Source organism: Dermacentor variabilis, chromosome 3, assembly GCF_050947875.1.
Source record: "Dermacentor variabilis isolate Ectoservices chromosome 3, ASM5094787v1, whole genome shotgun sequence".
NCBI classification, from domain to species: domain Eukaryota; kingdom Metazoa; phylum Arthropoda; class Arachnida; order Ixodida; family Ixodidae; genus Dermacentor; species Dermacentor variabilis.
In genome coordinates, this window is record NC_134570.1 from 188,090,462 (window position 1) to 188,115,922 (window position 25,461).

Consider the following 25,461-nt stretch of genomic DNA (forward strand, 5'->3'; position numbering starts at 1 on the left):
TAATAGTAAATGTTGGAAGCACATTTCTCATTTATGTTCAAAACTTTCTTTGTTGTTTCAGATATCAACAAAAATAGCAAGGTTTTGCAAAAATTCAAGCATAAAGAACACCACTGACAATGCTGCAAAGAAAACAGGCATTGTAATTATGTACCTGCCATCTGCTGGTGTTTAAAGCAGCCAAAAGAGATACACAGTTGAACCCACTTATATCGATACCAGTTTTAACAAAAATTCCATTGTTATAACCGATAATCATTATAACCGGGTTGCCTAAAAAGCAAAATAAGGGGATGGCAGTGCCCCTCCCCATCACCTTCCTCCATCCGGCTGCTGATCGTGTTGACTCGTTTAACTGTTTAACTCTGCTCCCTGCATGCTCCGATCATGTTTAACAAGCTGCAGTTGTCAGCGTTCAAGAATGGCACTGCTATAACAAACACAGAGGGGTCACGGGTGGCAAAGTGACATGCGAGCTACACTGAGGCATGGTTTTAGAAAAGAGGCCTTTTAAAAAATGCGAGAAGGTTGCCGTGGCAGCCTCTCAGCTTGAGAAATTTAGAAGAAACGCTGGGGCGAGATCGCCACATGCATTTTGCCATGTACTTCTCACTGGATTGCACGAGAAAACCCATGTCCATTAGCCTTGCTTTCTTCACACAAAGCTTGCCGACATCCTTCTCCAAAGCATCCAGTTGATCCACGTAGTGCAGTGGAAGGTCCCACGCGAGAACAAAGCCCCAGAGGGACTGAATCATCTGCAGGGCCTCCTTAGAGGACAACGTTGGGACAACGTTGAGGCAGCCTGCCCTACCGTGTCACTACGTGTCACTACTGCCATCGTTGCCGTCACTATCGCTGTCGCTATTCGAATCAAGCACGTTTGCGACGATTGCCTCACAGGTTAGAAGCACTTCCTTTCCAAATCTATAGCAGTGTGTCTTCTTTTCACTGGCAATGTCATGCATTGCCAATGATCAGCGGGTGGATCAGATGTCGTCTGTTTCAGTAGCGAGTCAAACGAGGCTGAGAAACCACGTGCTAGGCACGACTTCAACGCAACCAACAAATACGTGCACGAGCGACTTAATTCATAGGCAGAAGTGCGCAGAATGAGGAGTCAGTGTGCAATATGGGAGCAGTGGAGCACAGCTGGCATAGTCCATTCGTGTTTTGGAGGGTGGCAAGGCGTAGAGCTATGGATGCAGCCCATTTGTGTTCAGAGGAGCGGAAGGGCAATGGGAGGTCATGCAGCAACTGGAATTTTTTTCTTTGTTTCTTTTCAAGGAGTTCGCATTTCATTACTTTTCGGCACAGATACTCAGCAGCCAGACTTGATTGTTATAGCCGATAATGTGACCTGGGGGCGTTGTAGTTAAGTGCGTTATTTCGCCATAGAAAGCACACAAAAGCTGACGGTACAGTAGCTTCTCACTGTTATAACCGATATATTATTAAAACTAGCATTGTTATAAGTGGGTTTGACTCTATCGGTTATACAATCGAACCTTGATATAACGAAATTGTACTTGCAGCGAAAAACTTCGTTAAATTGCGAATTTCTTTATTTCGACGTTTTAAAGTTTCAGCACTTAAAACAACTTCATAAATTCCCAGATCATTCTGGGTGGATAATATCTTGTTAGCAAGCACTTATAAACAAATTGCAAGAAAGCCGGGCAATAATAACGTGTTTATGAGCACCAACGCGTGCGGTGCAGATCGCACTGACAGCAATGCATAGACGTGGCTCATGGCATTCGAAATTTGTGTGTTGCGTTGAGCATCGCCGTAAATCTTGGACGCCATAGCTGACTGCGCTTCCCATAGCCAGCACCCACAAATTAAAAACAAGAGTGTAAAAAGATACGGGCATTAGTCCTGAGCCAAAAGAAAAAAAAAAAGAAAGAGAAAAGGAAAAGCCAATTTCATCAGAAAGGTTGCATTTGATGGCGATAGCAAAGAGACCACACAAAGTAACGTTCATAGTTTTACTGGTGTCACGCATGCTCAGGCAAACATTAACAGATTTCACTCGATGACCATGGACTCGCAGTCACAACGCGAGCGAGTGCTTCGTACCGTGTCTTGGAAACTTGACATTAAGCGACCGCCAACACTAGACGCACAGGAACAACAAAATGCGGCTTGCCGTAGAGAGATTACCTCCAAGATCGATACAGCATGTGGCAGATAGGAGGAGGAGAAGGCAGATAGGCACGCATTCCTGCTCCCCTCCCTTCCAGCCCATGCTTGATCACGTTACCGTGCGTTCACTCCCTCCTCATCCCTTTCGTGCAGAAGGAATTGCCAGCTCTCGTGTTTCTCCGAGTTATTTACCAGTGCACCAAATGGCGCAGTGGTGTTTCCTGCCTACTGCACCCCAGCGCATGCAATTTGACAGTAGGTTTGCCACTCAAGCTTTTCATGCAGAATAAACTTGAAATAACTTTTGCCTCGGCCGACATAGTTTTTTTTTGCTAGATTTACAAACCATACAGGCTCCAAATAGTATATGATTGAAATGGCCAAAAAATTCGTTAAATCAGAACTGTGTCACAAAGTTACCTCATTAAATCATCAAAAATAAATATGCAGTTTTCAATGCAACTAAGATTAGGGAAATGAAAATAGTTTGTTACATCAAAAATTTTGTTATGTCGAGGTTTGACTGTAACAATAAAAAGCTGCTGCACTGTCAACTTTTGTATGCTTTCTATGGTGAAATAATCCCCTTAATACAGTGCCCCCACGCCGCATTATAGGTTATAACGATGAAGTCTGGCTGCTGGATGTCCATGCCGAAAGTTAATAGAATGCAAAATCCTTGAAAAGAGAAAGAGAAATTCGAGCCACTGCATGATCACTTACTGCCCCAACGGTCACCGTGCACTCATACAATAAAACCTGCTTTCCAGCTTTCTCCGCATCGCCAGCCTCATGCACCTCTCTCCCGTCGCCCTTCCACCCCTCTAAACAAGCATGGGCTGCCCCCATAGCTCTATGGCACGCCACCCTTCGAAACACAAATAGACCGTGCGCCAACTGCGCTGCTCCCAGATTATTCGCTAGCCCCTCATTCTGCGCAGTTCTGCCAACGGATTAAGTCGCTCATGCTCGTCTTTGTTGGTTGTGTCGAAGTAGTTCCTGGCCACATGGTTTCTCCGCCTCGGTTGACTCCCTGCCGAAACGGGAAATGGCTGAGCCACCCGCTGATCATTGGCAACGGCCGATGTTGCTGGTGAAAAGAAAGACGGTAAAAAAAGTGGGTGACTTGGTGAAGAAGTGCAGACTACCACAGCCGATAGTGTTGACAGTTATCCACTAAGCAGAGAAGTTCTACAAAAGAAAAGACTGCTAGGTAGACAACGGGCTCAAACGAGTTCAGAAAAGTGCCTATAAGGAGGTGAAACGGGCCTTCGATGAATGGTTTCTCGGTGCCCGTGCCATGAGCTTGCCCATCACCAAGCCAATGCTGGCCACAAAGGAAAAAAAGCTTGCCCTACTCATCAACAATGTTGACTTCCAACCAAGGGGTGGCTGGGTACAACGCTTCAAAGAGAGGCGAGGCATTGTTTGCAAAGCTGTCACTGATGAGGGAGCTTCGCTTGACGTGGACACGAAGCAGAAGTGGGTGGAGGAAACGTTGCTCCATATCCTTGACAACTACGGTGACACCGACGTATATAACAGCAACAAAACAGGACCATTCTTCTGGATGTTGCCGTCCAAGATGCATGCACTCAAAGGGGACACAAGTAAGGGCAGCAAAAACAGCAAGTTGTGCCTCGGAGTGTTTTTGTGCGCCAACATGGTCGGGAGTGACAAATGCCCTGCATATGTCATTGGGAAATAAAGAAATCCCGGCTGCTTTCGTGGTGCTGCCAGGATACCGGTAAGCTACCGTCACAATCGCAAGGCACGGATGACGCGATAACTTTGCAGTGAGTGGCGGCTCTTCGAGTTCGATCGACGTATTGGGCGGTCTAAAAGGAAGGTGGTGCTCATCCTAGATAATTGTAGTGCCCAGCACTCCATGCCTAAGCTCTCAAGTGTGGAAGTTTCTTTCCTGCCGCCGAACATGAAGGCAGGCTTGCAGCCTATGGACGCTGACATGATTGTCAATTTTAAGGTATCATCACCAAGTCCTGAACAAGTTAGTCCTGTCGAGGACAAGCAGGGAGCAACCAGACTGGAAGATCAATCTATTGATGGCCGTGCAGTTTATTTTTGGTGTGTGGTCCGAAGAAAGCGCTTCCATGCACGAAACTGCTTTAGGAAAGTGTGCTTTGTTTGAGGCAGCAGTGACTTAAACGAAGTCTGCAAAGCTCCCACCAATGAAGTGATGCCACATGTGCATGGCACATTAGAAACATCGGAACTTCTAATCCATAAGGCAATCATTGTGAATGTGCTTCCATTGGACGGTGACGGCGACAACGGCAGCGATGATGAGGCTGCCTCAACGTTGTCCTCGAAGGACGCCCTGCAGATGACTCAGTCCCTCTGGGGCTTCGTTTCCACAAGGGACCTTCCGATGCACTATGTGGAGCACCTGAATGCCTTGGAGAAACTTGTCAGCAAGCTTCGTGTAAAGCAAGCAAGGCTGACAAACAGGAGGTTTTCTCGTGCAAGCTGGTGAGAAGTACGCAGCGAGATGCATGTGGCAATCTCACCTGAGTGTTTATTCTGAATTTCTCAAGCTGAGAGGCTGCCACAATAACCTTCTCACATTTTTTAAAAGGCCCCTTTTGGGGCCACCAAAGCCATGCCTCAACGTAGCTTGCATGTCACTTGCCACCCGTCACCCCTCTTTGTGGTTGTTATCAATCAATCAATCAATCAATTTACCAGAAACAAAAGGAACTGGAGGGACACCTGGGCAAAAAGCTGTTGCAGCAGCTTGACGGAGGCCCAGGGTCCCTTACATGGCAGTAGCACTCATATGATGTATACACCGAAGGCTTTATACACAACACAGATTACACATCGCACGTATGCATAGAAATGACATTTTACACTTGAATGCAGTATACTAAAGTGTCACTATAAAGAAGGAAAGCAGTCACGCAAACCATTTTTATTTAGCGTAGCTGTGTGCTTATATTTGTTTAGTACAGTCGGTATACAGTCGGTATATTATATATTAAGGACTGTAAGCTGTAATTGTTTCGAAACCATGGTACCTTCCACACCTCAGGGTTTCGTGCAGTATGTTTCGTGTGAGTGCAGAGTTCTAGCTGAGCAGGGGATGTAAAATAATTCTTAACATATTCGGATGAGAAATAAATCATTTCTAGTAAACTGTGTTCGTATAATTTATCTACGCGGTTTAGTCTGTATTTGAGAAATATATTATCTGTTGGTGAAAGCCGACAGATAATACATTCTCTATATACTATTCCATATTCAAGAATAGCAGTGCCATTCTTAAAATGCTGACAGCTGCGGCTTGTTACACGCGATCGGAGCACACAGGAAGCAGAGTTAAACAGTTAGAGTCAACACTATCAGCAGCCGGATGGAGGAAGGTGGTGGGGAGGGGCACTGGCCACCCCGCCATTACAGTTTTCTCACAACAGCTCTGCCATCCCCTTATATTGCTGTTTTTTCATGCACCCCATTTATAACAATTTTCGGTTATAACAATAGAATTTTTGTTGCACTTGAATATTGTTATAAGTGGTTTTGATTGTACTACTGCAGGTGACTCAAGAATGGGGTTGAAACGTGTAACCCACTGGCAGACTTTCTGTGAGCCGTGGCACGGTTCAGTCGATGGTGCTGCTATCTTCGCATGCCTTTACGATGAGTCAGATACGAAGCTAGTTTGTCATTTGGGCTCTGCTTTGTGCTGACAGATGTACTTATTGCATTATACCCTAAAGGCCCTCAGTCAAAGGGGGGGGGGAGGAGGGGGCAACCAACATAGACTTATTATGGGGTGCCATGGTGATGTATAAAGGTTATATACAAAGATTTGGACGTTTTTACGCGCAACTGTTCACATGAGACAAATTATTTTTGTTCCTCCTCTCTCATGAATTGTCAGTGCAGATTCTTCCTTTACGAACCTTATATTTTTTGAAATTCAAAGGAATAAAAAAAATTAGGTGTTATCTTTCAAGAGAAAAACCTGAGAAATAAACAGAGGCCTTTCTGTCTGGCAGCCCACTCTTCGAACCTTGTCACATTTTCACACATGATGGATAGAGGCAATGGCCTTCTAGGGACACAAATGTTCTTTAAACAAGCAAAATCATTCACAGAAACATATAATGAAGGAAGAGCTGCTTGTATATCATGTGACAAACTAACCTACAAAAATCTTCCCTGGCAGGCAGGCATCATTATTACTTTTTAAGGAAACCACATGAACAAAAACAACAACAGAGACGTGTTTAGCTATACTCCTTCTTTACTTTGTTTCTGCACTTCTTAAGCAAAGAAAAAAAAAATGAGTAGTAGTGTACAAGGGCATGTGTCGCAAGAGGCGTGACACATTTTCTTATCTTACAAAGCCCTTATTGACATACGTCATCCTATGAATCTCTGTGTTCATTCTGGACCTGTGGGGCATTCCATTCTTGTATGTTTTACTGGTTCCCGTTCCCACCATACTTCCTTGCAACAAAATGAATGGAATACCAGCTAGACTGTATCAGCTACCGCTCTTTGATTAAAACGTAGTTGAAGTAAACACCCTCTGCACGTCACAGCTACCATTCAAAATGGAGAAACATCAGCGCTGCATTAATTCGCTTCCAAGTGCATTACCACCATTTACATGTATGTGACATGCGGGAAATGCAACGCAATGCACCATTGTTGTATTCATGTAAATGTGGCTACTAGAAAAAAAGATTCTTTCATTCACCCAAGGTCCGCAGGTACTCTATATAGTACACTTACAGGCTCTTGCTTGCATGTTAAATGAAAAGAAGGTAAATGCCAGGTTTCATATATGCATTATATGAATAATATGAATATGATGTACCGTATCTACTAGCATAATTAATTTTCTTTCCCAAAATATACTGCATGATCAGGTACAGTAAAACCTCGTTAATACGTAGTTGGTGGGGAACATGGATCAGGTATGCACTAAGTGACGTACTAATTAACTGACAATTGAAAATGAGCAGCTATAGACTTAGACCTATGTCTATAGACTATAGACAAACATGCAGAGAAGCTTTATTTGTGAGATGGCAGCAAAAATCAGTGAGCGAAAAAATGTTATCTTAAGTGAACTTCTCGCCACGACGGCCCTGCAGCGACGACGGCATACTCAAACTCAGCAAGGCCGTGAGCCAGTTTCTCCATCAGGGCCCACTTCTCTGTGAACACCCTCATCACGTTCAAAGCACTAGCCATGTTGCATATGAAAGAGCTATCATCCGCGTCGTCATCCATGATGGTGCTGTGGAAGCGCTAGAAGCTATGGGAGAAGGAAACACATCATGGTTACCACGTTTTGATGTCACTATCGATGGTGGCTGCAGTCTGGGAAAGGTCTGTGTGCCGCAATTTCGCTGTCTATTGCCTGCCTGCACAACATTTTGACGATTCCACGCCTGTATGCGCCGAAAATTCAAGTAAATAGCTATACCGCCTGGGTAAATACTAACCGTCTGGGATGTGTTAAGCAACAACAGCTTAACCCTTTGAGGGTCAATGACGTAAATATACGGCGCCGTGAACAAGTCCAAAAATGGTCAATGCCATATAATTATGGTGCCGTCTGTATGTTTAAATAGTGCGCCAGTTTTCTAACTTCTTTTTTTTTCATGTGCTGCCACTATGTGGGAATACAGGTAATTTTTTTCGCGTGCCTCCCTTTCTTGGTTTTCGTTGCACGGTTTGTTTTAGCGCTAGTTCGCTCCCGCGTGTCTATACTATTGCTCGCGCATTGGTGCGCGCGCACGGGCGGGTGGCGGTTTGGGTTTTCTTTTTGCGGGCGGTTTCGGCTTCTTGCACTTGCAAAACTGATGGCTATCTCGTTACTACAAAAGGCGACCGCTTGTTTCTCGCTTGTTTAGTGCTCACAGGGGTGCGCATAGGAAGGATGCCGCCGCGCATGCGTTTTCATTGCCTTTTTTTTTTTTTAGACTCGTGATAACTATTTGCCTCTGGTTGGCAATAAAATGAAGATTAGTGGAAGTTTGTCACACGTTTTGCTTTTTTGACGGGCCCACAACCGCACAGTTTTCTCAGGTGCGCATTTTCAAAGCTTTGAACTATAACAATGCATAAAACTTTTATTCGTTTAAGTTTATTTCCTTCTTTATTGTTATTCATGAATGAAGAGTAACTATATACCAATGCAAAATATTTGTTTTCTCGCTTTACGGTCACCCTAAAAAAATTACGGTAAATTTTTTTTCAAAATAAGTCCTTAAGAAGAATTGGAATGTTCAATTAAAAAAATCGACCCTGGGCGGTCGCATATGGCGAAAAAAAATTGACTCTCAAAGGGTTAAGCGGTTAACGAATAATGCATAAGGCTCAGTGGTGACAGGGTGGTAAGCGGTTAACGAATAATGCATAAGGCTCAGTGGTGACAGGGTGGGGAATTCAGCGCAACTATATTTAAACTAAATTACTTATTAAGCAAACATATTCATGAGGTCTTACCGTACTGTTTTTGTGTAACCGCTCTCCTATAGTACTATATAATTTGGCTTCGAGGTTATCACAAACAAACAAACAAACAAACAAACAAACACTCTTTTACTCTGCCCATTTACGCAGTTAACTCTGATAAAGGTGCCAACAGTTTCTTTGGCTTTTGTATGACTGAGGCTCTAGCGCTGCCTCCGGCCATAGTGACCCGTGGCTCCGCAGCACAGCAGTTTACCCACAAGAAAAACATGGGAGTGTTGCTCTCCAAAAGGTTATCTGTATGTACACACCTCCATGAAGTAGAAAAGCGCTGAATCATTGTACAGGATGTCGGCCAGCGACACGTTGCCACTTGTGAGCACATCCACCTGGTGCTTGCAGAGGTATGGGCTCCGCAGGAAGCTTGGATACAAGCTGCATGGCAGACAAGACAAAAAACACTTTCGTGTCAGCAGACCGCAAAAACTCGTGCAGATCCCACGCACTGTGGAAATTAGTGTAAGTGAAGCATTTGCATTCACTCTGCTGCTGCAGCTGGCTGAATGCTGGTGCGTCACACCATTCCCAATGGATGTGCTGCCTCGCCAGGGCCTGATGATGTCAATGCTTGCGTCAACCAATCAATGCACGTCATCACCTCTGCCGTCACCTTCGCACCCTCCTCTCCCACTTCTCAGCTCCACCTGCGACCTCCTCTCTGCAAGCCAACCACGACCACCACTGACCGCAGCATCAAAAGCCTTCAGAAACCGTAGAAAAAGCTTTGCTTTAAAAGCTAGCACCGTGCGAAAGAATGATCCCCTTTTCATGAGAATTCCCACCTTTCCACTTCTGTACGAAATATTGCTATTCAAATTCCTCAAAACGGTGCTGCATGAACAGGCAACTTTCTTCAGCACTTCAGCAGCTGTCAAGGTGTGATCCCATTTGCAATGTAAGATTGCACAGGGTGGTGCAGGCAAGTGCCACAGAGTAAGAGGACGCGTTGTGTACCACCTTTTACCATGTTAATTTTCCATGTGAAGCCAGCGCATGCCTGGTGCAGAAGGCTTCATGCAAATACTTTCTGAATCCTCAAAAAAAAAAAAAAAGGCTGATCCAGGTAGTTATGCAGGCAAATATCAGCAGCTCCATGTCATAGACAGGGAATAGATGCCAGCACCGCTTAAATTCAATCACAATAACTGGTTGAAGAAGAGGCTTTTGCTTGATACATATTATGCACCAAATATTAAGTATATTAAGATCCTAAGGGCCCTTTGCGTAAAACAGCAACTGCAAGGACTCCTGATAGCAAGCTCAGGCCTCAATGTCGCAAGATGCCACTGATGTTTGTGCTTTTGCCTAACAGTCACCACTTCAGGTGCATGCTAATAAACTTGTGCTAGTAAGGTGCAGGTGAAGTGCTATGTGTCTTGGTGAAACCACTATGTGTGCTGCAGTGCTGTGCTCTGGTGCCATCTAGCATGCATTTGGCGAATGATGGTTGTTGCCTCTGAGATTTCAGTGTAAGCCTTTGCATCCTTTTTTCCACTGTTTTGCTGAGTAGACAGAAAAAAAAAAACAACGAAAAACTGAGGTTTCATGTGCCAAAACCACGGTTTGATCACGAGGCATGCCATAGTGAGGGACTTCGTATTAATTTTAACCACCTGAGGTGCTTTAACGTGCACCCAATGCACAGTACATGTGTGATTAGACATATGACACACAAGAGGCTTCAGACAAGATTACACGAGCCAGTATGAACACTCAGTACAACATATAGGGGAAAAGCAGAGAAATCTGACAAAATGAAGAGAGGCACAAAGACACACATAACACAGCAACACACACACAGGAGGTGTATCTTTTGTGCCTCACCTCATCTTCTGTCAGATTTATGCACTGTTGTCCTGTATGGTGAACAACTAACAGGACCACTGGAAATGCTGCTGAACTCTGCATAAGTGTGCAGGATGTAGAAGAGGACAGGAGAGGAAATAATTATACGATGGCAATGCTGAGCAGATGTGCATGCCTGTGCATGCCTGTCAGACTAATGCCTACAAGTAAATAAACTAGATGAACCTTGGCAGCTGTCCTGTCTACTTTTACGTGCCCTTTTTTGTATTGTGCTAATATGCACCAAGTAACTTCTTTCATCATGTTTCTGTTTACAACTGCCTCACGCACCATAGCATTAAAATACATGGTTTCAAGGCATGAATGAATAGTGGATAGGATAGGACAGAGTGCAGCAAACATAGCTGTTCTTTTGCTTTGTTTGTTCAAAGATTTCTCACATTGGACAATCTTTGCTGTCCAATGTGAGAACTCTTTCTGAACAAGCTGAACACTGAAATTCATTCAATTATACCTAGCTCTTCAGGTTATCAGCATGAACAGACTAAACTGTGCCACCTGATACAAGCAATTCCTTAAAAATCTGAAGTAAGAGAAAACAAGGCAAAAAATGAATAGAGGGCATTTTAACAGTTTGCTACTCAGCTACAATGAGTTAAGCACAGCCTCACTCTTCAGTAGTTGGTTCCTTAGAACATATAGCTCATCCTGCCAGCCATGGAAATTTTTATTTTTTATGATGTACAGACACAAGCTATTTCCACTGCAAGCAATGTAGACACAGCACTTTCATGTCAGATGTATTCACATACACATGCAAGCATAAGTGCTGTAAAATCCTGTATAACATAAACTTGATTACAGTAGGAGATCAAATTTTTGCTCTGTCAAACAGAAATAAAAACAAAGCTGAAAATTCATTGAGGTATGACCAAGAACACTTAGCTTTTGGTACAAAGTGCATCTTAGTTCTTACAGGCCTTGATATCCAACTATGAGAGCAAATTTGATGAGCAGAATAGCAGAAGCAAAAAAACTACCACTATATGCCATAATTTGCAGTAACACAGCTTCCTCTGTTCATAATCTTGCTATCATGCACAACTCTTGTAAACCATCATATATAAGTACAAATTCAAACAGACATGCTATTAAAAAAAAATTTTGAGCCTGTATAATGGTACAAACATTCTTGTCTGCAAGCAATAAACATAAGTTAAACAAGCAAACAAAGAAACAAGCAAGCAAAAAAGACACTAAGGCCAACAAGCTTTCGCACTTACTCTTTCTCCATTTGGGTTACCGCAAACTGCTGTGCCTCAAAGAAGCATTCTGGATCAACTGGATTTCGAGACACGGAATCTGGAAAGCCATAGGGAAATGAAGTTAGACCTACTTCATCTCTGGGCAAAACTGGTTCAATGGGTTTTAAAGGATCTGCCATCATTCAAAGTAAATGAATATCAAAGCAGTCAAAAAAGCTGACACACATGCTCTATACAAAATCTTTCTGCAAGAACAATTCTACATGGGATAAATAGCACTGCAGTTATCAGCAAGACGGCAGTGGGTCTAATGCATTTTAAATATTTTATCACAGCAAGGAACACTGATGATGTTTTCATGCCAAATAAATATTTTTCACCGTACCTCTAGAATACGAAAAGGATGAAAACAAAACAGCGCATGCTGAAAACTGCATCTGTAAGTTGTTTACTGCAAATTGTATTTTTGTTCACCACTGTACATTGGCTGTTACAGAGCATGCCTGGTCAACTGACGAAGTCATAAAAAAATAAAGTCTAATTATGCAAGTTCACTACGATACTGATATTTTCTGTACACAGCAATAACTGCTCCTGAACACGTTCAAATGCAGCTTGGGGTAACTAAAGGCCAAGTTCAAGGTTTTTAAAATATTCTGGCATAACAGCTGTATTGTGTTCCTTGCAACTTGCTCATTTCAGTATGCTCAGTCAGTTTGAAAAATTTTATATAATATAAGCCGGAACACACACACACACAAACACTGTTCTAAAGTAATCAACAGTGGGCAGTGATCCCTCTGCCTTGCTTGACCCTTTCTGCGCCATATTACTACCTTGAATTCTGATCAAAAATGACCAAACTTATTGCTGCAGAATGCTTTACGAAAAGTAATGTAGGCAATATTTCAAATGCTAATCATACAATCTTTTATACAGAGTACTTATACAAATTAGTGTTCAGTTCCCTGTCTCACCTCGAATGCTGTTCCGCAGGTCGTCCGGAACCCCGATTGGAAGTGGTGCATTTTGAGCAATGTATGTGTTGTATATGTGCATGGCATCTTGACTCAGACCTACAGAGGGAGGACGTGATGAAACATGATGGCAATTTCAGTTTTTCAATTTGATCTTCTTTCATGAAAAAGAAAGAAGTAACTATGGAAAGCCGTTACATATTGCAGCTCGACAAAGGTGTCTCGTGACAAGGCAGCACTGGTTGGAACAAGACAGGTCATGTACAGGAGTAGGGTAAACTGAGGTGGTTGGTATGGGTTCACGTTGAAAATTCAGCATGGCTTACAGAAGAAGAAGTGGATATGTTGACATCGGTGCAGTGTCAACACGTCCCTTCCTTCATTTTTATTCGTAAGCCACGTTGAATTTTCAACATGAGATTATGTACAGACATCTTGACAGAAGTATGACAAAAGTTAACACAGACGCTAATAACAGTGCAATGAGAACTGTCCATAGTTTCCATGCAGGCAAAACCAAGAAGTTTACATAAACAATGGTCACAGATTATACAGATTTTGCAGCATTCGTAAAAATACTTTTAAATGAATCAATTGTCCATACTTATATAAAAGCAGGAAAAATGAACAGAAGAGTTGCACACAGCTATTAAATGCAATCTAGTTACCCTGTTACACTGGAAGCTTGAAGGGGCTACAGTTTCCCATGCCAGTTGAGGGGGAACTCTGCTATGCAAACTATCTGATTTATGGACTCTGATGAAACTTCACTATTTATGACTTTTCACAAGGTGAATTCACGTAAGCTATTTTCTGTTTTTCATAAATCATGCAGTTTCTTTTTTCATGTGACCCCAACAGTTACAAGTTGTCTACTGCAAGAGCGGTACCTCACGTTCAACTACTGAAGCTCTTGTATTCCTCATTAATGTTAGAAATACATAAAACAGATGCTTGTACGCTTCATTATTATAATGAAACATTTTTAGAATGAATGAATTGCCTTCGAATCTATAGACGCAGTACCTCGAACACAGGAAAATATGCCATGCAGGGAAAATTACATGGCCAAAATTCTTTCCTATAAGGTCAACCTTAACCTGCATCTAAAAGTGCTGCATTCTTGTTAATCTAGCATGCTTGTCTCTCTCGGTCACCTGTGGCTAATGATTCCAAGTACTTCACAACCACTGCTTCCCTGTATATATCCAAGACGTTGTAAAGTTGCTAGCGCTTTTTTACAGCGAAGCTGTATACCTCTACCGTCCAAGGAAACTTTCATGTCGGCGTGGTAAGCAAAAAAACTCCCCATACGTGGGCTGATCCCGGAGATAGTGCAATCCCGGGTCAACCCATGGCGGATATGAAGCAGGCGTTAACCACTCCCCATACGTGGGTCGATCCCCCATTTTTTTCCTTTTTTTTTAAAGAAGGTCGCAGACCACAGTTCATTGTTGCTGGGCATAAATCCTTGAGAACTTTGCAATGCCCACAGCATCAATGCTGCTTCACCGTCTTACACACGTGCGTGAGGCTGCTACCACAACTTTCGCCCCTGAAGGCATGCCCTGTGCCCAGCTGCGCACGACAAGGTTAGCGCATCAAAAGAAGCAACAGCACTGGTGAGAATAATGATATTTAAGGTGTGTTGCATACGTCTTGAAACACCGCTGCTGAGACCTGTGCTGCAAGCAAAATTATATGCGCAAAGACTTTTTAGTAAAATGAGTTGGAAGGTAAAAAGCCGGTTGTTTGCTCTTGGTGCCAAGGTGTCGTAATTGTTGCTCACAATGAATTTACATCGGGCATAAATTTTTAATGTGGCTGGACAGTTGCTTTCCAAGTATGCTAAGTGTGAAATAGTTGTTCTCACGTTTTGACGTTCCCACAGAGAATTCTTGCATGGAGTCCACACTCCGTAAACTTCACAAAACGCACTCAAGAACTAAAAAATCTTAATCTGTTCTGCTTTTCATAATTCTGAATATAACACAAACTTGGTGAAGCTGAATCTTCAATGGATAGAATTTAGCAGTGCCTGAAGGGGTTTTAAATGAACGAAAAACAGCTGCCTTGACCTCAAAGATGATCATTGAGAACACCGACTGCAAAATATGCGTCAAGAGCAAGGCGGCAAGTCTAGCACTGGACAGACTTATTGCTGTTTCACAACATTTAATTTAAATTCTGGGGCTTCATGTGCCAAAACCACGATATGATTACGAGACAACCATAGCAGGCGACTTTGCATTAATTTCTGGCCCACTGGGATTCCCGAAACTGCACACCCAAATCTAAAAGCACGAGAATGTTTGCATTTTGCTATCAAAATGCAGCTGCCACGGCCGGGATCAAACCCACGATCTCCAGCTCTGCCCTGCAACGCTACAGCCACAAGCTAAGGCAGCAGGTGTTTCACAGATATCACAAGATCGTTTGTGTTGTCATCTGTCATCGTCCATGTGTCGAAATACTCAGGGCATCATGTGCCACCCACAGCACAAAGTTTTGATTTGTAGTGCAGGAAGCCATCAGTGGAATGCAGGAGAGCGAGGCGTTCTGTTAGAGCATTTCTCTTTCTTTTCTTATGCTGTTATTTATGGCACAAGTAAAACCCTTGAATGCAAGGAAACGAGCAAGCGTGCCTGGATACACATTCTTGAAAACTGACGATGGATTAATAGGACGCATTATGGAAAGAGATAAAGCTCTTGGTGGACCATAAATTGGAAATCTTGTCGTCGCCTGAGAAACTTCACGAGGGTTGCAATGTGGGCTTGTTGGTAATGCATCTTCAAGGGCTGTACGGTACCGTGATTAAATGACGAGGCAAAAGAAGACACGCAGTGCTAACTTCCAACAATGTTGATTATCGAGAACCAGGTCGTACTTATACACTCAGCCAACATGAGTCACAGCCATGCGAACAGATAAACAATAAGAGCGAAAAATTTTTGTACGTTATCTGTTAAGCCATGCACAAAAATTTCAGTTCTTTTTTAGAGAGAGCCAATGATGGTTTGCTGATACATGAATCCCCTAGGGCATCAATCTGCTCGGCTTCTATTACAAGTCTAGTGAGTTTGCACTTATTTCTACCAGTAATGGTCGTTGATTCGAAAAGAGGGGAGCACTTATGTTGCTTACAATGAAGGGAGAGAAAACTTGTATCAGATGGGTTTCTCTCCCTTCATAGAAGCCAAGCAGATTGATGCCCTAGGGTATTCATGTATCAGCAAACCGTCATTGGCACTCTCTGAAAAAGAACTGAAATTTTTGCGCATGGCCTAACATATAACGTACATAAATGTTTCGCTCTGATTGTTTATCTGTTCACGTGGCTGTGACTCATGTTGGCTGAGTGTATAAGTACGACCTGGTTTTCGATAATCAACATTGTTGGAAGTTAGCGCTGCGTGTCTTCTTTTGCCCCGTCTTTTAATAGCGCTACTGTGCACCCCTTGAGGAACTTGTTGCACGAGGGTTTTTGCTCTCAATAGGATGTCAAGAAGATGCTCTAAAGCCTTTTTTTGTGCTCCCGAGTGTTATATATAGATAGAAAAAACAAAAAATAAATACATAATCCACTGAAATCTGCATGGCATCTGTGAGATGTGCTAGATGGAAATTGTAAAATTCATTAAGTAGAAGACTGAAAAGAAAAAATATTTTACCATCTGCATTGTGTACCTCTGCCTTCCAACTTTAAGGAGATGTTTCACGAATTGGCACACTGATCAAAAAAGCCAGCATTCCTATTTGTAGGGGGAAAACTTTTTTGCTTAGGACTCCTGTAGTGAGAGGACTTCTTACCAGTAGCATTGCCTACAATTTTCACATAAAAGATTATTGTTGCTTGATTATGAAGTACACTAACTTCTGAGTATATTTTATTACTGCCTAGCTATTTTTACTTGTTCACAACTTTATTTGCTTTTATAGAAAATATGCGACTTCATACCAATATTGTAGAAAAGTACATTTCTTTAGATATGTTGTGGCATCAAGACAGCCCAAATAACTTTTTGTGACAGCAAAGCAATCCTGACTGGAAAATTACGATCTTACTACAGGCAAGAAAAATTAAAACCAATATCAATTTCACTGTCACCATATTCCTGAAGTAAAAAAAAAAAAAGAAGACAGCAAGAATTAAATTAATAAAACATCAAGCAATAGGTTACTACGTAAAATTTTAAAAAATTTAACTTTTATTCAGGCTGCAAGAAAAAGTTTTGATAATTGCATCAATGTGTTGTGGTCTGTACCATCGTTTAATCTGTGAACAAGTTTATATTGTCTGCATTTACTGTAATAGGTATTGAGGAGTGCTGCATTTTTTAGTATTTCTATGTTTAGTATTTTACCTGTTAATTCAATTGTGCACTTCTGTGCTTTACTCTTTTTCTCCGCACTTTTCTTTGCTATAACCCCTGCAACTAAGTTTGCCTATGAAATATTTTCATTAGGCAATCACTAATGAAATCAACAGGCACAGCTGGAGCAGTCCTGCTCAAGGTTGCCCAAGTTCAAGATTTTAATTTCATAGACCCAAATTTGCCAGCAGAAAACAAACTGCTGGATCATTGGGGACATTATAAAGTGTGTGTGGCTAGTTCCAGAAGCTGTATTTAATTTTAGTATGAGTCCATCTTTGTGTGTTTATTAAGGTGGCAGGTTAATTTCAGTGTCATTACGGTTTATAGTTGTGGTGCTTGAGGTACTAATAGGTACTAATGTAAGGTGTAGCAGCATGCAAAATGCAAAATGGATTCGTTGTAGGACAATGCCTACATAGAGTACTAAAACCAGACACACTATAGTCCCATCAAGAGGCATTAGTGGCCCACTTTTGAATTTCTGGCTGAATTGGTGTTTGAGAGCAAGGTGTTTTGCTGCAGAGAGATTTGGTCCAATACAACCACTGCAACCTTAAACCTTGCTCCAGGGACTGTATTTCGTAACGATTCATCTCCCATTCAACCTTTTGAGTATTGTCTCAACAAGTGTTTGTACTTACTGCCACGACAATATAGAGAACCACACAAGTTGACAAAGAACAAATTGCTTTTCTTGCACTACTTTGTGAAATGTAGCAATGGCTGACAGCCTTAACCATAAGCAAGTGAATGCAGTAAGTGGTCATAAGCCCCATGACTAGAGTGATCACAACTTCACACTAAAGTGCGAATGTGCATGTGCTGCCCATTTTCACATTGCATCAAGTGTAAACGTTGCTGTAGCAGGCAAAGTCGAGTCGTGCCTGCAACCCAAAATTTTAATGAATGATGTTTAATGGCGCAAGGGCCAAATATGGCCAAAGAGCACCATGTCAGTGGTAGTGTGTTCGCAGTGTAATTTAATTATAGTTCTATGAAGTTGGTGCTTCGTGGCTGTAAAGGGGCCTTAAAAATAGTCGCTCTAAAGTGCGTAAAATCTGTATAATAAGATTATGGCGATGACGTATGACGTGTACTATGAACATTAAGATGCATTTAAAAAGAACGAATGAATGAATGTGTGTGGTTTAGTGGCGCAAGGGCCAGATATGGCCAAAGAGCGCCAAGACAGTGTTAGTGATTTCACGGTGATGATAATGAGTTCTGTGAAAATGTGACTTGGCTGTAAAGGGGCATAAAAATAGTGGCTGTAAAGTGCGTAAAATCTACGTGCTATAAAACTATGGCGATGACTAATGAGGAATACTATGAACATTAAAATCCATCGTAGAAGAATGATGCATTATTTAAAATATGCGAGAAGTTAAATTGCTTACAGCACTACTGCCTTACCAGAGCCCTTGAACCACAAGGGCCTAGAGGCATGTGCTATTCAAAATAATTATCACAGCGGCATCCTCTGAAGAGAGGAGGCGCTACGAACATGTAGGGCTAATAACGTGCAACACAACATCTTTCAAAAAACCTAGGACTGCGTTGGTGTCAAAGAGTGGTTCTGGACCAAGTAACATAACAGGATAAAGGGGGATGTGCTGCCGGTATGCTAAGAGAAAATGTTTCTTTTTTTCAGCTTCGGCTTCCCGACACTCCAGTAGGACGTGGAGGAGGTCAGCCTCTCCCCGCATCTACCACAGGTTGGAGGCTCGTTTCCCGTGAGTAAAAAGTTGTGTGCCAAATGTGTCCTATTCTTAGACGACAGAATAGGACATCTGTCCGGCGGGATTTTGTTACAGGAGGCCACAAACCTAATTGTGGCTTTATTACATGCAGCTTATTATTTGTTTCCAGGTCCCACAAGTGTTGCCAGTAGTTTCGCAGTTTTCTTCTTAAGAAAGGCTTCAGGTCTGTGACAGACACCGAAGCAGTAGGATTAACTACATGCATTGAAATTGATGTGGCTATCTGGTCAGCTAGAACGTTACCCTCGATGCCCCTATGTCCAGGAACCTAGCATATAATCACATGTTGGTTAGATATATATGCTTTGCACAGGTCAGAGTAGAGTTCATTAATTACCGTATTTTTGTGGTTACAGAATGACATCAAGGCCTTCACAACACTAAGGGAGTCCGTATATATAACTGATTTCTGGAGTTTTGATTTCTTTATATGCTTTACAACCGACAACAGTGCGTAGGCCTCGGCCGTAAAGATACTGGTTTCCGGATGTATTACATCAGATTCCGAGAAGGATGGGCCGACGGCTGCATAGGACACCCCGTCGTGTGACTTCGATGCATCTGTGTAGAACTCCGTGCAGGAGTATTTGTACTGGAGTTCCCGGAAATGCATTTGGATTTCAATCTCTGGAGCATGCTTTGTGACTTGCACAAAAGATATATCGCATTGTATGAGCTGCCACTCCCAAGGAGGTAGCAGCTTGGCTGGATGCATTAGGCGGAGCTTGAGGAGTGGGACATGCATTTGATCACTAAGCTCCCTCACACGCAGCGAGAAAGGCTGTCTTACGGAGGGACGATTATGAAAGAGTGTAGCATATGTCATATCGTTAACAGTGTTAAAACATGGATGTTCAGGATTAGAGTGGACTTTCAGAAAATATGTTTGGCTGATGCATGTTCTCTGCAGATGAAGTGACCACTCATTTGATTCTGCATATAAACTTTGTATGGGACTTGTTCTGAAAGCGCCAGTGGCCAGTCGGATTCCTAGATGGTGGACTGGGTCTAGCATCTTTAGTGCGCTCGGGGCGGCAGAGTGATAAATCACGGCCCCATAGTCTAATCGTGATCGAATGAGGCTTTTATAGAGTTTCAATAAACACTTCCTGTCACTACCCCACGTAGTCTGGGATAGAAGTTTCATTATGTTCATTGTTTTTAGACATTTTTCTTTAAGATGTTTAATGTGGGGGACGAAAGTGAGTCTGTAGTCCAGTATAACACCTAGAAATTTGTGCTCTTTGTTTACAGGTATTTGTTGTCCACCCAGTTCTAAGCAAGGATCTGGGATCATTCCTCTTTTTCTTGTAAAAAGAATGCAAGACCTTTTGTTAGGATTGATCTTAAATCCATTCTTGTCTGCCCACAACGACACTTTGTTCAGGCCATGCTGTACCTGTCTCTCGCACACTGCGAGGTTACAGAATTTCAAAGCTATTTGTATGTCGTCCCCGTAGACAGAATAATAGATGGCCGGTGGTAATGAAGCACGAAGCGAGTTCATCTTCACGATGAAGAGCGTGCAGCTGAGCACACCTCCTCGGGGTACACCAGTTTCTTGTGTAAAAGGACATGACAGTACATTGCCGACTTTTACCCGGAAGGTACGAGTGGACAGATAGCTTTCTATTAGGTTTAGCATATTACCATGGATGCCCATTTCTGACAAGTCTCTCAAGATTCAATAGCGCCACGTTGTGTCATATGCCTTCTCCATATCGAGGAATATGGATAGGAAAAACTGTGTTAAAATGCGTCACGGATATTTCCTTTAATACGTACAAGATGACCACTTGTGGAGCGCCCTTGTCTGAAGCCACATTGATAAGGATCAAGCATTTTGCTCAGTTCAAGGAAATGAATGAGTCACCGATTATTAATTTTTTCAAATACCTTACAAAGGCAACATGTAAGGGCTATCGGGTGGTAACTTGCCACTGAGGAACAGTCTTTGTCTTGTTTCAAAACAGGGACGACAATGGCTTCTTTCCATGCAGTTGGAAGGTATCCTGCAACCCAAATGGTGTTGAAAATTGCGAGTAGAGTAACTTGGGTGTCATTGTGCAAGTTTTTGATCATTCCATAAATGATTCTGTCAGATCTCGGTGCAGAGCTCTTGCATGCGCTCAAGGAAGCTCTCAACTCGGCAATACTAAAAGGACAGTTGTGCGGTTCATTCTGTCGACATTTTCTTATGAGTGGCTTACATTCTTCTATTTGTTTATTTTTGAGAAAGGATTGCGAATAATGGGTTGAACTTGACATCCTCTCAAGTGCTCCCCAAGTAATTCTACCTGATCTTACAATGTATCACCATGTGTATTTACTAAAGGGAGTGAATATGTTTGTCGCCCTCTAATTCTATGTACGTGGTTCCAGACTTTTGCCTCATCTGTAAACGAGTTAATACTCGATAAAAACTTCTGCCCACTTTCTCTTCTGGCTTGTCGGCGGGTTCTCCTGCCTTGCGACATAACTTTTTTGAAGTTGGCAAGATTCTCTGCAGTGGGCGAAGCGCTTAGCAACCCCCACGCTTTGTTCCGATTTCTACGTGCGATTCTACATTTATCGTTCCACCACGGGACACGCCGTTTACATGCCGAGCCACTTACTTCACGTATGCATTTAGATGCGGCATCTATAATGAAGGCTGTAAAGTAGTCCACAGCAGCATCAATTTCTAACGAGGACATGTCATCCCATGATATGCTAGTTATGGTTCGGAATTTCTCTCAGTCTGCTGTGTCAATCTTCCACCTAGGAGCCTGTGGTGGATATTCGTTTTGTTTAAGTGTTTTTAATAGTATGGGGAAGTGGTCGCTTCCGTAAGGATTGTTCGTAACTTCCCATTCGAGTTCAGGCAGTATGGACGGGGAAACTATGCTCAGATCAATTGAAGAAAAGGTGTTGTTTGCAAGACAGTAATATGTAGGTTTCTTCTTACTCAGAAGGCACGCGCCAGAGGAAAAAAGGAACTGTTCAAAAAGACGACCTCGCGCATCTATACGAGAGTCGCCCCACAGGGAGCTGTGCGCATTGAAATCGCCAAGAACAACATAAGGTTCTGGCAATTCATCTATGAAGGACTGAAATTCATGTTTAGTTAATTTGTAATGTGGGGGTATGTAGAGCGAGCAGACAGTGATAAGTTTGTTTAGGAGAATAGCACGAATCGCCACTGCTTCAAGGGGCATTCGTAGCTGTAAACGTTGACACGCTATGCTTTTTCGAATTGCAATTGCAACACCGCCCGATGATGCGACAGCATCATCGCGATCTTTGCGAAAAGTAACATACTGTCGAAGAAAGTCTGTGTATTTTGATTTTAAGTGTGTTTCCTGTAAACACAGCACTTTTGGATTGTGTTTATGGATGAGTTCTTGCACATCATCAAGATTCCTAAGAAGACCTCTGACATTCCATTGAATGATTTGTGTATCCATATTTAAAGTAAATTCGTGCTGTGTTTACGCAAACGGAAGGGATGTATTAGATTACAGAGCCCTTTCGAGGCCCTGTAACGGGGGTTCTGCCCTTTCTGGAGCGTTCGAGGGAGTCTCGCCGCTCCTTAGGTGTTTGGTGCGCCTTGAGGACAGGTGTAGTGTCCATTGTCTCTTGTGAGGCGCCAGACACATGCTCTTGCGAGCGAGAAGTTACAAGAGAGAGTCCCGCCTTGGAGGGCAAGACCCCTGCGCCCACCAGCCCGGAGGTCGATGGGGCTCCCTGAGGGATTTGGCTGCACTGGCTGTTGCCAGCGCTGGAAGGGGCCGGGGAGATTGGGGCAGCCTCGGTTGCGCCCACCTTCGGGGTCGATGTTTGTTTGTTTGTCTGCTGTGTTGGCGTAGCAGCGTTAGCTGCACCCGCCGTGGGGGCCGATGGCGTCACTGCCGCCTCACTGGGTATGGGACGGACAGCCGCCGGAGACCGTTGTGGCGCTGCCCCCTGACGCGTCACATCGGCAAAGGTTTTCTTGGGCAGGTATGATACCTGCCTGCGTGCCTCCTTGAAAGTTATGTTTTCCTTGACTTTGATTGTAACAATTAAATTTTCTTTTTTCCAGGAAGGGCACGACCGCGAGTACGCGGCGTGCTCCCCATCACAGTTCACGCAGTGGAGAGAGTTCTCACAGGCTTCAGAGGTGTGTTCTTGGGCACTGCATTTCGCACAGGTTTGGCGGCCTCGGCAGCTCTGCGAGCTGTGGCCGAAACGTTGGCATTTGAAACATCTCAGGGAATTTGGCACATACGGTCTTACATGGAGCTTAATATACCCTGCCTCGATTGACTCGGGCAGGATACTTGAACCGAAGGTAATTATCAAGTGCTTCGTTTGGATTTCTTTGCCGTCTCGCCTCATCTTAATTCTTTTAACATTGATCACATTCTGTTCACTGAGGCCCTCCAAGAGTTCCGCTTCAGTTAACTCCAAAAGATCATCATCTGAGACTGCGCCACGGGTGGTATTCATGGTACGGTGGGGGGTTACGATTAGTTGGGTTTCCCCAAATGACACTAGTTTTGGCAGTTTCTCATACTGCTTCTGATCACGGAGCTCCAAGAGGAGATCTCCACTTGCCATCTTCGACGCCTTATATCCTGGACCAAAAATTTCAGTTAACGACTTCGAAACAAGAAATGGTAAGACGGTTCGAACTAGTTTGCCTGGGTTTTCAGAGTGCACTACATGAAAACGGGGGAATGTGTGGACTTGGCGTCTGAAAAATTGGAAAACGTCTTCGGTGCGCCCTCTTTTCTGAGGGCGATCAGGTAGTGGAGGGAAGGAAGTAGCCATGTGTACAGGTGTAGTTTTTGGCAGCAACGCTAGCCACCCACCATGGAGTCCAACAAGAGGACGCTGCAGGGCCTGAAAGACAGGGCCTGCAAACACCAGCTGTACGTCGCCACTATAACCAAATATGACATAACCAAGGTTGGCTACTCACACAAGGTTAACCCTTGCTGCCAGGAAGCTCGGAAGTAATAAGGAAATGAGGAGACAGGAAAGGTGTTAAAAAAAAAAAGAATGATATGATGTGTAAAAATATATCAGGTTATAATATATGCTAGAGCAGTACTGCCTCCTTAGAGCCCTTGAAACACAAGGGCCTGGAGGCACGTGCTATGCAAAACAATTATCGCAGCGGCATCCTCTGGCGCGAGTATGCTCTACGAAATTAATGGGCTTATAACATGTAGAACGACATCATTTAAGAGGTTGAGGACTGCCTTTGTGTTAAAAAGCGGTTCCTTACCAAGAAACAAAGCCAGGTGCAGAGGGATGTAATAACAGTATGCAAGCACAAAAATGTTTCTTTCTCTCCGTTTCGGCTTCCCGACACTCCAGGAGCACGTGGAGGATGGTCAGCCTCTCGCCACATCTGCCACAGGTTGGAGGTTCACTTCCAGTAAGTAGAAAATGATGGGTACCAAATGTGTGTCCTATTCTGAGACGACAGAATAGGACATCTGTTCGCCGTGATTTTGTTGCGGAGGGCCAAAAACCTAACTGTGGCTTTATCACATGCAGATTGTTATTTATTTTTGCGCCCCACATGCATTGCCAGTGGTTTCGCAGTTTCTTTCGTATGTGAGGTTTCAGATCTGTGAGAGGCACTGAAGCAGTAGTATTGACAGCAGGGGATGCAATTGACGTGGCCATCTGGTCTGCCAGAAGGTTACCTTCAATTCCCCTATGGCCAGGTACCCAGCATATAATGATATGCTGGTTAGATAGATAAGCTTTGCACAGGTCGGAATAGACATCAGTAGGTAAAGGATGTCTATGTTTGCAGAGTGACATTAAGGCCTTCACCACACTTAGGGAGTCTGTATATATAACCGCTTTTCGGAGTTTTGATTTCCTTATATGCTTTACAGCCGACAATACTGCGTAGGCCTCTGCAGTAAAGATACTTGTTTCAAGATATAGTACATCGGATTCCGAGATGGATCGACCGACGGCTGCATAGGACACTCCGGCATGCGACTTGGAAGCGTCTGCGTAGAACTCTGTGCACGAGAGCTTGTACTGAAGTTCTAGGAAATGCATTCGAATTTCGACCTCTGGAGCATGCTTTGAAACATTTAGAAAGGATACATCAGATTCTGTCACCTGCCAGTCCCAAGGAGGTAATAGCTTGGTTAGGCACATTAAGCGATGCTCCAGGAGTGGGACATGCATTTCATCGCTAAGCTCCTTCACACGCAGTGAGAAAAGCTGTCTTATAGACGGACGGTTGCAGAAAAGTGTAGCACACGTCATATCGGTAAAGATATTAAAACATGGATGTTCAGGATTAGAGTGCACTTTAAGGAAATATGTAAAGCTGATATATGATCTCTGCAAGTGGAGCGGCCACTCATTCAATTCAGGATATAAGCTTTCAATTGGGCTTGTTCTGAAAGCGCCAGTGGCTAAGCGGATGCCTAGATGGTGGACTGGATCCAGCATCCTTAGTGAACTCGGGCCGGCGGAGTTATACACTACAGCACCATAATCCAATCGTGACCGAATTAGGCTCTTGTAGAGATTCATTAGACACTTTCTGTCACTACCCCATGTAGTCTGGGATAGAAGTTTTATTATGTTCATTGTTTTTAGACATTTT

The 25,461-nt window shown here is 43.3% G+C and overlaps 1 protein-coding gene across 2 annotated transcripts in view; it reads right to left on the minus strand.

Moving 5' to 3' along the window:
- pkaap (A-kinase anchoring protein pkaap) overlaps window positions 1-25,461 on the minus strand; it is an 84,791-nt gene that overhangs the window by 32,651 nt on the left and 26,679 nt on the right. For both annotated transcript variants that reach the window (XM_075686744.1, XM_075686743.1), the window contains exons 4-6: window positions 12,713-12,811; window positions 11,754-11,832; window positions 8,916-9,039 (exon numbers count right to left, since the gene is read on the minus strand). In XM_075686744.1, coding sequence (XP_075542859.1) covers window positions 8,916-9,039; window positions 11,754-11,832; window positions 12,713-12,811 — 302 coding nt within the window. The remainder of the gene's footprint in view (window positions 1-8,915; window positions 9,040-11,753; window positions 11,833-12,712; window positions 12,812-25,461) is intronic.